Raw genomic sequence first — 17505 nt, 5'->3', positions numbered from 1 at the left:
ATCCCCTGATTTTAAGTTTTCCCTTATTTTACATTGTTGTTTTGTGGTCCCACCTATATATTATGCAAAATACGTTTCTCTGATTTTACATTTTCCTGGATTTTACACCATGTTTTTCTGGTCCCCAGAAAAACGTAAAATGGGGGTTCTAATTATTATTATTCTTAAAATTATTATTATTAGTAGTAATAGTAGTATCATCATCAATAATAACTATAGTAATCAAGGAGGATGACCCAGGGTAGATAGATGATAGAAAGAGGCAAATTAGTAATAAATAAATATAGAAAGATATAGGTACAGACCTTTTTAATCCTTTTAAATGAATCAGATATCCCTCTATGTTATATATTTGCATCAAAATGTTTTGTCACTTACCATTATTTTTGACACCATTTACACTAATAATTTTTTGTATATCAAATTATATTTCGTTTTATATTGAAATGTTTCATTATTTTCCCTTAACCATTACATTAAGAACAATAAAAACTGTATTTCCCAAATTAAAAAAAAAAAAGTTTTTTTTTCCTGGCACAAAAATAGTTCAGAGTGACTGTATTTTATTTGCGGCAGATTTAGAAGAATGAATGCTATTATTAGAACGAAATTCGGCGAATATAATGAGTTACATGGTAATGGGTGAAACTAAAGAAAACATTACATACTATAAAGTCAGATATAAATATATAGCGGTTGCATATCAGCCAATACACAGTCAGTTTCAGAATTCTTGAAATTGTTTTTAACAAAACTTTCAGGATCCTGCCATGTTCCAGGCCCAGGTATTAAAGTTACTCATGTGGGTTTAGGTGCAATGAGTGAAGCTTGACTTGAACTTGGTGCTGCCAGTCTGCACTAGAGTAAGGGGGGCACAGCTTGTTAAGGAGAAGGGGACCTACCTGTGAATCTGTCCTTGGTGTACCTCCTGTTACTTTCCATCCAAGGGAAAGTTAAGCCTGTCAGGTTGTTCATGTTGTTCATAGAGGCCACAGAGGGCACAGTTGGCATGCCAGTGGAGATGGGCTGGTGCACACTAGTAGCCAGAGGTCTGTGTGCTGGGACCCTAATCACCCCGGCAGAGTTGAGGTTATTGCCATTCATAGTGACCCCAATGTTCATGTTATAAGAGCCGGTGAGAGATGCCATACTGCAGGCGCTGTTGCTGTAGCTTCCGGGGCTGCTGTTGCTGTAATTGCCCGTCATGGTGTTGTAGGCGCTGTTGACAATACAACCCAAGCCATAGTCTGAGTCCTGAAACCTTGGGCCGGAGATCATGCAACTGCCACCCTGGTCTGGATTATTGAGAATCTGATCAATACCAAAGCTGATTGGCTCAGCATGGGACTGGTGGAGGTGATGAGCCCCTATGTGCTCCATGCTGTGTCCCCTGATCCTCCCCACGCGATGCTGGAGCCTCAGCCCCAAGCCCTTATCATATCACAGATATAAACGAATTGGCCTCGCTTCGCTTCTTCCCAAAAGAGAGAAGAGGGAAGAGCTAAAGTGGAGCAGTTTTTCTTTGCCTTCTCTGAGTGCAAACTGGGACATCAATCACAATAGCAAGAGGCCAGGGCTGGAGGGAGGGCCCATGCTTTCTTTTCTGGCAGCTCATTGGATAAAGGTTGACAACAAGTTTTAGTTTTATCTCAGCCAAACCCAAAAGCTGTGATGTGCCAGGAGCCAGCCTTCCATAGCATGTACAGCTCAGGGTGCAGGGAGGTGAGGCTCAATTATTTTCCATAATTCCATAGACTTCAGCATTTCTGCAACTTAATGAACAGCAACAGCCTAGGGGGGGAGAGAGAGAGATACCTTGCAGATAAATAGAAGATAGAGAGTAGGGATGCACCGAAACCACTATTTGGAATTCAGCCGAACCCCCGAATCATTTGCGAAAGATTTGGCCGAATACCGAACCGAATCCTAATAGGGATGGGAAGGGGAAAACATGTTTTACTTCCTTGTTTTGTGACAAAAAGTCAGGCAATTTCCCTCCCCGTCCCTAATTTGCATGTGCAAATTAGGATTCGGTTCGCCCAGGCAGAAGGATTCGGCCGAATCTGAATCCTGCTGAAAAAGGCAGAATCCTGGCGGAATACAGAACCGAATCCTGGATTCGGTGCATCCCTAATAGAAAGAGATACATTGCAAATAGATAGATAGATAGATAGATAGATAGATAGATAGATAGATAGATAATGATAGATAGATAGATAGATAGATAGATAGATAGATAGATAGATAGATAGATAGATAGATAGATAATGATAGATAGATAGATAGATAGATAGATAGATAGATAGATAGATAGAAGATAGATAGATAGATAGATAGATAGATAGATAGATAGATAGATAGATAGATTGATGTATATGGGTAAGAAGGATATCAAGTAATACTTATCGAGATGTGTTTATTTATTTATATTAATTGATAGCCATGGACAGATGTGGATATAAAATAACTAAATAGATATAGCAATAAATGTATATATATATATATATATATATATATATATATGTATATATATATATATATATAAATATATATAGGTAAGTAGATGCCGGTGCAAACAAGGAATTTTTTAAATAAATCCTTCTTTATTTTATCAACGTTTCGGTCCTCTGCTTGAGAAAGGTCCCAGCAAAGGACCGAAACGTCGATAAAATAAAGAAGGATTTATTTAAAAAATTCCTTATGTGCACCGGCATCTACTTACCTATATTCGAATTTCTGGGAGCACCAGGGTGTGTAACCTATCGGCAAGCGTGTGCAGTGGCCTTGTGATGTATGTATATATATATATATATATATATATATATATATATATATATATATATATATATATATATAAAAAAACAATCAAATGACTGATGAACAATAGATACATGACAGATGTATAGAAATAGGTAGGTTGATAGATCTTGTAACAAAAAGACTGCTATTAGTATTTTAACAAATGACATTTCCTTCCCAATGAAACTGCAGTTTGTATGTACAGTCCAATAAACCGTATAATGTGCGCCAGTAACTTTTTGATTTACCTGCTATTCACAGTCACAGACTACAAAGGCATTGCATGTAGATACTAGTATAAACCCCAAACACTTTAATTTCGGAGTATGACATCTAGAAATGTAATGGAGTAAAATAATTGGGGGCATGGTATCATGTCGACACTACAGAAATTGTATCAATTCATACGCTGTTATCACTATAATTTGCTTTCAAGGAGGTAATTCATCTTCCATGTGCAATTTATGTCAATTACCTTTCAATTGTGTCATTAAGGGTTGAGCAATGGTTCGTGTGTGAGGGCTCGTTAGAATGAGCCCTGATTTCTTCGCCTTCCAATCTCGTTACCCACTTCCTAATGGTAAATCTTTTCAATTCAGTTCTGCTGGTTTTGCTCTAAATTGCCCCAGACTGGCGCACGGTGGGACACGTTTTGCGCAAGGCGAGCCAGAAACAACTCGCTAGCTAAATAGGACGCTAACACTTTCTCAGTGTCTTTCATTCAGTTGTTTTTTTCCCTTAATTAGACCATTAAGACTGTTTACAAACGAACTCCTCTAAGTTGTAATGTCTAGTTCCATATCACAATGGGAGTAATCTGAGCCTGCTTTGATTAAAGGTCAGATAAAATTACATTCGCTAGGCGTCCCTACTAAAGCCTTCAGTCAATCATTAGTACTGATCCTTTTCTCCAACTTTAGCTGCAGACTCTTCTTCTTGTTCATACCAGTATCTCCCTCCTGTCTGCCATTGCCCTAATTCTTCCACTTGAACCAGGCAGAATAGGGCCCCCTCTTTTCATTATTTTCCAAATTCTCCTCTTCCCATTAATTGTTGTTCAACTTTGAGTAAACTTTTAGTATGATGTGTAGAGAGTGATATTCTGAGACAATTTGCAATGGGTTTTCGTTTTTTTTATTATTTGTGGTTTTTGAGTTATTTAGCTTTTTATTCAGCAGCTCTCCAGTTTTCAGTGTCAGCAATCTGGTTGCTAGGGTCCAAATTACCCTAGCAACCATGCATTGATTTGAATGAGAATAGGGAATATTAACAGGGGAGGGTCGGAACAGAAAGATTGGTAATAAAAAGTAGCAATAACAATAAATGTGTAGCTTTAGAGAGGATTTGTTTTTAGAGGGGGTCAGTGACCCCCTTTTGAAAGCTAAAAAGAGTCAGGAGAAGAAGGCAAATAATTATAAGAAAAACAATAATAAATAAATAATGAAGACCAATTGAAATGTTGCTTAGAATTGGCCATTCTATAACATGGTAAAAGTTAACCTGAAGGTGAACCACTAACACCACTCACTTTTTCAGTATTCACATATCCATGCAATGATTGGCCTGTTCCAGACCAGAAATGTCTCTGCCAATTTTATTAAACCACCGTTGACTCTTCAGTGTTTAAATTACAGGCAATTACACTCAATCTGTGTCTTTATGTGATATTCTCATTAAATTAAGCAAAACCATGCACGTTTCCCAAAAACCTTATATCTTTATACACTAACAACCAAATAGCTCTTTAGGCTAATGTTGTTACATTCTGTGTGTAAAGACACATGATTAGTCAGTGCAAACAAAAAAACAAAAATGGTGGGAAAATGGAAAAAAAAATTGGAGGCTAAAAATATTCCATGAAAATGGGCAATAATAAATGTCCATTTATTGCACATGTATTCAGTTAAATCATGCAGGTATGAATACTACTACTATCTACTACTAATATAATAATAATAATAATATAATACTACTTCTAATAATAATAATAATATAATAATTATTATTATAATATAATACTACTACTACTATTACTAAGAAGAAGAAGAAGAAAAATAATGCAATATAATAATATAACAAATGATAATAATAATAATAATAATAATAAAAATAATAATAATAACAATATAACGAATAATGATAATAATAACAATATAACAAATGATAATAATAATAATAATATAATACTACTACTACTAATAATAATAATAATGCAATATAATAATATAACAAATAATAATAATAATACAACTACTACTAATAATACTAATGCAACATAATAATATTACAAATAACAAGAAGAAAAATACTGCAATATAATAATATAACAAACGATAATAATAATAAAAATAATAACAATATAACGAATAAAGATAATAACAATATAACAAACGATAATAATAATAATAATATAATACTACTACTACTATTAATAATAATAATAATAATGCAATATAATAATATAACAAATAATGATAATAATAATAATACAACTACTACTAATAATAAGAATAATGCAACATAATAATATAACAAAGAAGAAGAAGATGAAAAATAATGCAATATAATAATAAAACAAATGATAATAATAATAATAAAAATAATAATAATAATAGCAATATAACGAATAATGATAATAATAACAATATAACAAATAATAATAATAATAATATAATACTACTACTACTACTAATAATAATAATAATAATAATGCAATATAATAATATAACAAATAATGATAATAATAATAATAATACAACATAATAATTTTACAAATAATAATAATAAGTGGTAGTAATAATAACAACATTAATAATAATAATAATTATTATATGGGTATTTTTTCTAGTGGCTGATATATAAGATTGTTAGTCCTTTGCTATAGCTGTACAGATTTAAAGTACTAGGCGTATAGAACATTGAATTGTGCAGGACAGAAGAGAAGCGTAAGGTTAGAAGTGCAAAAGGTGCAAACTTACCGATTTGTTTGACAAAATAGAATTAATGAAAATATTGCAAAAATGTTATTAAAAAGCTACGAAACAAAAGAGCGAGATGGGACATTAGGGGGAATGTATAGAACCACACTGATCCTTGAAAAGTATTATTTATTGCTATTAAATCACATGTGACGGTTTTACCGCTGGATAATTAATCTGTCCTGTTGCTTAAATGCTGGTTGAATTATTGTCACAGGTCATAACATTTTTGCCATTCTGATTTTTTTGCCAACACTATAGCAGCTCTTGTGCTGAACACTGGGGAAAGGTAGTTGTCAAAAAATCATGTTGATCGATTTGTGCTTAGTACATGGCAGAATTATCCAAGCGATTATTGCATAGCTGCTCAGTTTAGCAACGAGCTGGTCTCATTACACTGCCTGACATGATAGAATTGCATTGGAGAGGCTGGAGTATACAATCGATTTGGACAGCAAAGTCTTTGAAAAAACTTAATTATTAGGGTTTCAGGCTGTACAACTGTACAGACAGTTTGGGAAGTCAAAATATATTGTCTGTTCCAGAGAGCTTGCAATTCATATATTGCCACGTGGTGTTCTTAGTGCACAGAAGGTACTTGTGTTGTCTAACTGCTCTTTCTGCCCTTAGGGAGCTCACAGATTAACCCTGTGTCTGCTTGGTGGGCCAGTAAGTGAGTCAGTTAAACCCATCTGTCTACTTGCTATTGTCCCATCAACAAAACAGAGGGAAGGCAGGTTCCTAAATAAATAAATAAATATCCTGTACTTGAAAAAAAAAAAAAAAAATATATATATATATATATATATATATATATATATATATATATATATATATATATACTTAATTTGCCCAATAATACTGTTAACTTAGTATAAAGGGGAATGGAACCAAAAAATCTTTACAAGGCTGCAAGGAAATAGAACAAGTGCAAGGCAGAAATCAAATAAGTCTTCCAAAACTGTGAGTGCCTTATAGAGAATTGATTGTGGCGCTTGGGGGCTCATTCTTTTAACATCACGCATTAATATATGAATATTTGATATGAGATTTCTTTTTTGGTGGCCCAGCGATTGACCTGCATTAAAATTTAATGGAACGTTCCGCTTCCCATATTTAGAAGCCCATCATTCCCATTATCCAAACCTCAGCCTTTTCTCCCACCGGTAAATACTTTAGGATTTGGAACATTTTGTCGCCTCTATTAATTCATCCGTTAATTTATATAAAAGAGGTATTTGTCTCCAACCAAAAAGCTTCCATGTATATAATTATTGCTATTAATGTTATAGGTGCCTGTAATGTTGTTATATGGGATACATATAAACATAATCTAATAACAACAATAATATCATAGTAGTAGTAGTAATACAAATAATATTTTTACAATTATTTTATTTTTATCAGTAATAATATTGTTTATATTATTAAAAAAATACACATACACATTGCTTATTATTATTACTATTATTATTATTATTACTATTATTACTATTATTATTACTATTATTATTAGCAATAACCAGTACAGTTATTAAAAATTCCAATAACTGTTAATTATTTTACTGTTGTGCCCAGTACAAGTACTTTACCAAAGGGTTGTAGGGGTTGCACACATGAGATGGGCCCTAGTGTGTAGCTGCTCTGTGTAGCTGCTGTGGTCACATGTGTGTAGCTGTTACTCATGTAGGAGAGTTGTATATTTGGATGTGATAATATCAAGTCCCACCACAGTTATTTGCCTTGAAAGCCAAGTGGCAGGGAAGGGTTTCAGGGAGAGACCATAGAGCAGCCACTTACATCCCCTGTATCCATAACACACCATGTTCTGCCCATATGGTACCACATATTGAGAAGTAGGAGAAGCTGCTGCTCCATCTGCCATAGCAGAGACACCGCTCACTTCACTCAATGGAAATCCTCCCCCCCCCCCAAAAAAAATCAAACTCGGTTATTGACCGCCCTTCGAGTGACAGACTGCCAATTGCTGCACTTAAGTGCTAAATAAATATTTCCTTTCATACTCTGGTAGGTGTGGAGTGCAATCAGCAAAAGCCGCAGTTCTATTTATTTGGAGCAGTTACTGTCAGACTGAAGCAAAGTGAGTCGGTGTGGCCCAGATGGGCAATAAAAAGAGAAGTGCTCTGTACTGTGGCCGTGTAACTACAACCAGCAGGAACTGCCCTGGCTAACGCCATCATAAGCACACTTATTAAACTGCTAGCTCTGCAGCTCAGATATTAAATATTTATTGATTGACAGTATCTATCTATCTATTTATATATTTATTATTTATCTATCTATTTATCTATCTATCTATCTATCTATCTATTTATCTATCTATCTATTTATCTATCTATCTATCTATTTATTATCTATCATCTATCTATCTATTTATTATCTATCTATCTGTCTGTCTATCTATCTATCTATTTATCTATCTATCTATCTGTCTGTCTGTCTGTCTGTCTGTCTGTCTGTCTGTCTATCTATCTATCTATCTGTCTATCTATCACTATCTATCTATCTGTCTGTCTATCTATTAAACTAACTATCTATTTATTATCTATCTATCTATTTATTATCTATCTATCTATGTATCATCTATCTATCTATCTATCTATCTATCTATTTATTGTCTATCTATCTATCTATTTATCTATCTATCTATTTATTATCTATCTATCTATAATCTATCTGTCTGTCTGTCTGTCTGTCTGTCTGTCTGTCTGTCTATTTATCTATCTGTCTGTCTGTCTGTCTGTCTATCTATCTATCTATTTATTATCTATCTATATATCTATTATCTATCTGTCTATCATCTATCTCTCTCTCTCTCTCTCTGTACCCACACATTTAGCTACATGCTCAGTGCTATGTGTTGTTGTTTGTCTTATCTAGAAGCAGTTGACAGCCCCCCCAGGCACCCCCACAAGGTGTCATGTTAATGTAGGGATTGGGCCCAGTGCAATTAGTTCCTGATTTGGAGCTAATGGAAGAAGCAGGATTTCCTTTTCTCTTTGAGGTGCATAAGCAGCAAGGCCACTTTAGCCAGTGATAGACACAGTATAAGTGTATATGGGGGTCTGATCAGCTCCCTGTCTGCCTGGATCTCCCTTCCTGAATCCCATGTCTATGAGGATCACATTTCCAGCCCTACCTGCCCAGCTAACTCTGCTGGGAACCCTCTGGCGCCAGCTCCATCAACCAAACTTCTTGTGGTTAGGAAGAGAAGAAGCTCTGAGAGACAGGAGCTGACTCAGTGCCCCCCCCTTAACCATTTCACTCCTAAAGGGACACATGCCTTAGGAATTTGCTACATTACTCTAAAAGTGTGTGTTTGTGTGTGTATATATATATATATATATATATATATATATATATATACAGTAATCCTCAATTAAATTTTTACTTTTTTATCAAAACTTTTTCCCCCCTTTAGCTTTAAAGGCCCCTGCTTTTATCTATATCAGCTTTAGATCAGGCCTGCGAATTGTTCAGGATACATGGCTGGTACATTGGTACTTTGCATTAAATAATATTCCCTTATTTCATTCTATCTAGTACAGAAAAAAAACAGGGATCATTGGCTCTTTTAGTCTGTATGTGGCACCTTTATTATTGAAAGTGTCCCTCCAGCTGCTACTGGGCTAAAATACCCAGGTTGTCCCCTAAAACCGAAGGAGGTGTAAATAGCTGAGCTCTAACTGGAGGGTTCCACCGTTCCAGGTTGTTACATATCGCTATAAATCGGCAAACTGAATCCGCTATGTGTATTATTGAGTATTAAAGAGACGGCATTGGCCAATTTCTTTGCCAAAATGAATGGTGCCAGAATTTAAACAGCGCACAATTATACAGAAACGATTCTGCGCCATTCAGAGGGGTATTTATATCTATGGGACTTGAAAAAGGAAAGCGCAATGAAAGCGCAGAATTTGCGCAAACTGCCTGGAGGCAGTCAGTGTTTGTCCGACCTGTCAGGAGAAAATATCAATATTCTACTGTTTTTACCTCATAGAATGTTTGCGCCAGTAGCGCTACACTATTCTAGTGGTATGTTTGGGTACTTTGTTCCTCGCTATAAAGCAATCGATAAGGTTCCAGGTTTCCGGATCTTTATCTTCAGCTGTACAGACACAATGTCCCAATTGTAATCATATGGTTTTAAAGTTGTTTCTAAACGCAATTGCTACTGTCTTTTGGTTTATACACTCTGCACTGCTGGTTCTGTCCCCTAAAACAATGTAGCAGATTAACAGTCCTGCTACTGTGTTTCTTCCTATTTTCACACTCTGAACTGCTGGTTCTGTCCCCTTAAACAGTGTAGCAGATTATGTAGCAGATTAACAATCCTGCTACTGTGTTTATCCTTGTTTACGCACTCTAAACTGCTGGTTCTGTTCCCCTAAAACAATGTAGCAGATTTACAGTCCTGCTACTGTGTTTCTTCTTGTTTACACACTCTGCACTGCTGGTTCTATCCCTTAAAACAAGGTAGCTGATTAACAGTCCTGCTACTGTGTTTATTCTTGTTTACACACTCTAAACTGCAGGTTCTGTCCCCTTAAACATTGCAGCAGATTATGTAGCAGATTAACAGTCCTGCTACTGCGTTTCTTCCTATTTACACACTCTGCACTGCTGGTTCTATCTACTAAAACAATGTAGCCAATTAACAATGCTGCTACTGTTTTTCTTCCTGTTTACACACTCTGAACTGCTGGTTCTGTCCCCTAAAACAATGTAGCAGATTAACAGTCCTGCTACTGTGTTTCTTCCTGTTTACACACTCTCAACTGCTGGTTCTGTCCCCTAAAACAATGTAGCAGATTAGCAGTCCTGCTACTGTGTTTATTCCTATTTACACACTCTAAACTGCTGGTTCTGTTCCCTTAAACATCGTAGCATATTATGTAGCAGATTAACAGTCTTGCTACTCTGTTTCTTCCTGTTTACACACACTCTGAACTGCTGGTTCTGCCCCCTTAAACAATGTAGCAGATTAACAGTCCTGCTACACTGTTATTCCTGTTTACACTCTCTGCACTGCTGGTTCTGTCCCCTAAAACACTGTAGCACTAGTACGCCTACTACGCTTTGTTTCAAGAGCAAGAATCAAAAAAGCAGAAAGGGGTGCGCAATTCCACATTTCAACTGGAATTGTAACCAGATTGAAAAAAACAAACCGCAGAAACGAATAATGCAATCTTGCTTATAAATAGCATTGTTCTTTTACTATGCATAAGAAAAAGCGCAAGGAAAAACTCAACAATTTGTGGATAGATAAAAAAAAATAGCCAAAGAAAGGAATAAAAATAAATGATTCAACAATTTCCCAGAAAGTGACACTGTATTAACTTTGCCTTTACCCTATTTAGCAATAGGTTTTATAGATTCGACTTCTGCCTTTGCTCCTCCATCTGTTCGGGACTACAACTCCCAGCAGAACCCCCGCCAGCAATGGGGTTAGTAGTTGTGCAACAGCTGGAGTGCCAAAGGCTGCTAATGCCCAACCTCTAGCTAAATAATTGATCGCAAGTGCAATAAAACTATCCTACTGTTAATAATACCTGTCCCCAGCTATCCCACCTACTGGCAGAAAGTTTCGCCCCTGGTATATTACGGTATAGATTTCTCAGGATTTTATCACTATGGGGGTGGAGTATTTACAATGCATCTGTTTGTGAGTCCCAAATCCTGTACTGTACATCGGATGGGGGTTATAACGCTTCCGGCTCTGTGGCTCATTGAAAAAAGAATCAGGGGTATTTGCTAGGGATGCACCTAATCCACTATTTTGGATTCGATCCCCGAATCCTTCGCGAAAGATTTGTCAGAATACCAACTGAATCCAAATTCTAATTTATATATGCAAATTAGGAGTGGGAAGGGGAAAACATTTTTTGCTTCTTGTTGTGTGACAAAAAGTCACATTAATTCCCTCGCCGCCCCTAATTTGAATTTGCAAATTAGAATTCAGAAGGATTCGGCTGAATCCGAATCCTGCTGAAAAAGGCTGAATCCTGAATCTAATCCTGGATTCGGTGCATCCCTAGTATTTGCAGCAGGACTGGAGGACTGTGGCCCCATCAAACAGCGCTGCCTTGTGAATATATGTAATTTCTATGGGAATATGCTCAAGGGCCGGGAAATAAATTTTCTATGGAAACAATAGGATAATAGTTCCACAGAAACGCAGGATCCCCCTGCACCTTCCTTCTACCTGTGCTGCTTCCCATGCTAGTGCTAACTGCGCCGGGGATATTATCTGATATACCTGATATATAATAATAATAACTAGGGATGCACCGAATCCACTTTTTTGGATTCGGCCGAACCCCAGAATCCTTTGTGAAAGATTTGGCCTAATACAGAATCGAATCCGAACCCTTATTTGCATATGCAAATCATTGAGGGGGAGGGTAAATGAGAGCGCACACGGGCAAAAAAATTTTTTACTTCCTTTTTACAAGTCACATGATTTTAAGGATTCGGGTTCGGTTCAGCTAGGCACAAGTATTCGGCCGAATCCTGCTGAAAATCCTGGTCGAATACCGAACCAAATCCGGGATTTGGTGCATCCCTAATAATAACACATAGCTAATAATAGACTTATTTATGGGGGAGTGCTGGCTGTGGCTACAAAATCTGGGTTGGCACCTTAAGTGGGGTGCTTTATATGAAGTTTTCACCATGCCACAGATTATTAACCAAATTGCAAATTAGGAAAATTAAAAGAAATGTATGTGGCTTTATTCTTGGTCCTAAACCCATAATACAAATAGGAATATTATCAAGTTATAACTGTTTGTACCTAACCTGGTAAAAGCAATATAAAATAAATGTCACACAGTTTATTCATGTCAGGGTTGAAGGGCTCACAGAAAAGCTCATTGAGGTCCCTTACATGAGACCATTATGATGCAGTTTTAAGAGGCGGTACTAAAATGATATGATACTAAAAATTGTCATGTAACCTCACAAATGAAATAGGTTCAGGCTCCAGAGAATTTCCTTGGGCTTCAGTTAAAGTGGTATTTTTTTGTATGAAAAAAAACCGATTTATAACTTTTACTTTCCAAAATGCATTAATTTTCATTATTTTTAAAGCTGTGTGTAAATGTAATTGTTCCTGTTTCTATTCTCTGCCTGCCTAAAACAATGTAGCAGGAGCTGATTAACAGACCTGGGGGGAAACTGACTGCTGCTACATTGTTTCAGAAGTCAGGACCACAGCGCTGAAAAGAACAAATACTGCTTTATAAAGCAATTACATCAAATAACCACTGCTTATTTTATATTCATACATATTGTAAAATTTTTTGGAATCACATTTTATTTTCACTCTCTCTTCTATCTATGTATCATTTATCACTCTCTTTCTCTGTCTTCTATCTATTCATTTATCTATCTATCTATCTATATCTATCATCTATCTATCTATCTATCTATCTATCTATCTATCTATCTATCTATCTATCTATCATCTAATCTATCTATCTATCATCTAACTAGCTCTCTCTGTCTTCTATCTATCTATCTATCTAATTATCTATCCATTTATCCGTCTTCTATCTATCGCTCTCTCACTCTCTCTCTGTCTTCTATCTATATATCTATCTATCCATCATCTATCTATCTCTCTCTCTGATCTATCCATCTATCTCTCTTCTATCTATCTATTGCTCTCTCTTTCTCTATCTATCTATCTATCTATCTATCTATCTATCTATCTATCTATCTATCAATCTATCTAATTATCTATCTATCTATCTATCTATCTATCTATCTATCTATCTATCTATCTATCTATCTATCTATCTATCTATCTATCTAATTATCTATCTATCTATTATCTATCTATCTCTCTTCTATCTATCTATTGCTCTCCCTCTCTGTCGTCTATCTATCTACCATCTATCTATCTATCATCTATGTCTCTATCTATCTATCTATCTATCTATCTATCTATCTATCATCTATCTATCTATCTACACGCGTCCTCTTTTGCGCACGGTTACGCACGCGCGTCCTCGTTTGCGCATGATTACGCACGTGCGTCCTCTGTTGCGCACGGTTACGCACGCGCGTCCTCGTTTGCGCATGATTACGCACGTGCGCCCTCTGTTGCGCACGGTTACGCACGCGCGTCCTCGTTTGCGCATGGAGGTGCGGGAAGCGGTATTGATCGCCACTGAACAGATGAGAATGTTATCAACAAAAGTATTGCTCCAGTTAGGGGTCCTCTGGCTCCCAGCAGGGCACAGGTCTTCTGTTTATTGAAATATGACATCATAATGTAAAGCCCAATGATTATTAGAGAATTGTCTGCAATGCCGACTGAGTGATTTAAATGTGACACAGATAGGAATCATACTTAATAATGGTGCCAGACAGGCTCACAGTTAGAGCAGAATAGCTGCACATCCCACACTGTATTTATGACAAACAGGACTTATTTCATGTGTTTTCAGTCTTGAGTACAAGTGCAGAGTAAAGTTACTTCCATCATTATCTGTAGCTGGAAGCACTAGCCTGCTCTTCTGTACTGATATCATTACACCTTTATTCATGTCGTCAGCTGCAGCAAAAAGAATTTCCTGGCTTAACCATAGACATTGTCATTTTTATTGTTATTTACCCTGTACCCTGTATTTCACTCTGCATTTCAGTTTCACATGTATCTGACTGAGTTATCACAGTCCTCCTTTAAAGGGGAACTCCAGCTTCCAAACCAAAATTTGATAAAGATGCTCACATAACACAGAATATAATATACACATCACCGGTTTCTTCAAAAAGTATGAATAAATGCCATTTTCTATGCTGAAATCCAGCTGTTTAACAATTCTTCTCTTTCTGTATCATTTGAAATCCTGGCAGAAAAGGAGGAACTAAACACTGATGTTACAAATTCTCCACAGCTTACAGACAGCATGCAGGAACTACATAACCAACAATGCATTGCACTGTGATGTCCTATTCCTTATTGAAATCACCTGCGCAGGGAATTGTGGGGTTTGGCGGATGCAGTCTAAGGAAAGATGGCTGTTGATACAAAGTAACAGTAGTCAGCCAGCTCAGCAAAGTAGTCAGACAGATCAGCAGGAGTGCAGGAGACTAGGCTTAGGGAACTGACAGAAACCATAAAAAATCATGACAAGTCTGCATATTTCTTAAATGATGTATATTGCAAAGCTGCTTGAAATTATGTTTACTTTTCAAAAAGCTTAAGTTACGTTTTTGTGGAGTTCCCCTTTAAGGGATCCATTTGTGCAGGGATTTGTTCATCCCTTTCTGTTCACTGTTCTGACTCTCAAAACAATGTAGCAGCTGGCTTCTGCTTTATACTTTCAGGAGTCAGAACCAGTAGTCAGACATATACTCCTTTTGACATTTGCCAATATTTTAATAAAAAAAACAGTTATTGGGTGGAATTTCCATTTAATCTTGTAATTAATTCAATCAACCCCGGCCATTATCCCCAGCACCCACTCACCCATAGGGACTAGCGTACCCAGACTGCTCTGGGCCCCTCTGCAAAAAAATCTTTGTAGGGGCCTGGCACAACTTAAATTGCTACCTGCCCACACTCCCAGCAGCCCGCCTTCTCGATCTCACTGACTCTCCGCCACTTACGATGTGGCTGGGGAGCAGAATATTTTTGAAAGCTATAGAGGAAAAACAGACCACATTGTCTAAGCCCCATTGTTCCCTGGGCCCCCTTGATTGTGGTCTCAGCTTCCTCTATAGTTACGCCACTGGACTCTCCCACTTGCCCTTACACCAATGCCATGGTAGATTTAGGGCAGTGGGAACAGAGAGAATGGCGCAATAATGTTTTCTTGGGTGGTGAATTGTACCCCCCCACCCACATTGCACCATAGGCTTGCTTCTGCTTTTGGCCCTGAATATGGGTGAAAGTAATGGGGTGTACTGACAGAGAGACCCATGTGATTTTACTGCAGGCATTGGCCAATTGGGATTGGTCACTTGCTCAAACCGTTAGTTACTAAAATCTGTCCATAGATAATACTGCAACATAAGCAATCCAGGTGGGTCGTTGGCTGATATGGCTACCCAAGTGTTAGATATTCTGCTAACCATTTCATTTTGCGGGGTGCATGCAGTACAGCTTGTTGGTTGTTAATCATGTATGGATGTGGCTCAGTTCAAAAAATAAAAAATTGGCACCACCGCCCTGGTCAGGACTGGCAATCTGTGGGTTCTGGCAAATGCCAGAGGGTCAGCTGTAAGTTGCCATAGACAATTACTATTTATTGGGCTGGTGGGTGGCTGTTTGGGCCTCTGTGTGGATCTGCTTGGGCCTCTGTGCACCTGAAATGCCATAGCCTATTTTAATTCCCAGTCCATACCTGCCCCTGCCTAGATTTGATTAGTCATGGGCGAATTTATTAGGCAGGCGAGTTTTTTGCCAGTTTCGCCCCTGCCGAATAAATCAGCGAATTTGCAGCGAAAATTTGATGCAGGTGACGGTTTGGACGCCAGTGTCAAAGTTTTTTCGACATCAGCGACAGTTCCGACGCTGGTGCCCATTTAGACGCGCAAATTGTTGCCGGTGCCAAAATCTACATTTCGCTAATTTTTCCCAGTTTCGCGAATTTCGTGGAAATTCGTGGCGAAGCGAAATGGGACAAATTTGCCCATCACTAGATATGACTTCAAGTCAGCACTCTGTGTCTACTAAAATGCAACATGAAAGGGTTTTATTTTATATCTATTGAGCTGAAAGGAGTGATAAAATGCTTCTAACATAAACCCAATTGGACGCCACCTCTAACACGCAGATTGCAATCAAATCATCGTAAAGGGGCTAATAATATTCATTAACGGCTAACATTACTATAAATATGATATATATGTGTATATTATTGCCATTTTATTCCCTCTGAGATTCCATTTCTAACCTCTGTTGAACCAACAGCCTGGAAAATATTCCAAAGCAATGGATCGTGTGCTCCGGCAACAAATTGGTTTATCTCTTTGATTCCGGCCTCTGCGCTGGATGATATAAGACACTTTAAATGGAAGCCACCTGTCATGGCTTTGCGTGTCAGACCACTTGATTTAAAAAGCGACAATAAAGTACTTGTATCGTTTTAGAGCAGCACTGTATTTATTAGTTTTTGTATATCGTGGCAGTGCATTAACTGATAAGATCCTTTAGTTCCTGAGGGGGTGTTTAGACTCACTCCTTCAGTCTGGATTAATAAAGTCACTGGAGAAGGATATGTCAGTTTGATTAAGACAGCATTGAAAGAGCTTTCATTGAATTCCCCTCTCCCTCTCTGATACGGGGAAAATCACCAAACCTACTGCTTTATAAATCAAACGGATTGTCATTAGAGACCAATTTAAACGGAAAAGATTATGCTGAATCTACGAGCCGCTGAGAAGTTCTGCCTTGTACACAATCCTGTTTGGATTTTTCGTTTCTGCAGAACTCTGACACCGCATTGACCTTGGAGACACATAGAGACATGCTGGAATCCCTTAGCCTGGACACAGGAACTTTCTGTACCAATTTTGTCTTTAGGACTAAGCGTGAAAGTTGTAGAATCGCAAACAATGCACAATTATTTTCTCTTTAAAAAAAAAGTTTTTTGAGACAAAAGAATTTGTTTTACTTTCAGCATAATATAAGCTGAATTTTTACCACTGTCCCTTGTTATGACCCACCTTTTTGTCATTCTTGAGGAATGTT

General features: G+C 37.2%; 1 protein-coding gene across 2 annotated transcripts in view; it reads right to left on the bottom strand.

Moving 5' to 3' along the window:
- Positions 1–1544, bottom strand: part of LOC108697427 (T-cell leukemia homeobox protein 1) — a 14033-nt gene extending 12489 nt beyond the window's left edge. For both annotated transcript variants that reach the window (XM_018227453.2, XM_041570956.1), the window contains exon 1: positions 903–1544. In XM_018227453.2, coding sequence (XP_018082942.1) covers positions 903–1380 — 478 coding nt within the window. In that variant the 5' untranslated portion in view covers positions 1381–1544. The remainder of the gene's footprint in view (positions 1–902) is intronic.
- Between the last annotated feature and the right edge of the window lie 15961 nt (positions 1545–17505).

Source organism: Xenopus laevis, chromosome 7S (genome assembly GCF_017654675.1).
Source record: "Xenopus laevis strain J_2021 chromosome 7S, Xenopus_laevis_v10.1, whole genome shotgun sequence".
Taxonomy (NCBI): Eukaryota; Metazoa; Chordata; class Amphibia; order Anura; family Pipidae; genus Xenopus; species Xenopus laevis.
This window is presented reverse-complemented; position numbering and strand designations above follow the sequence as displayed.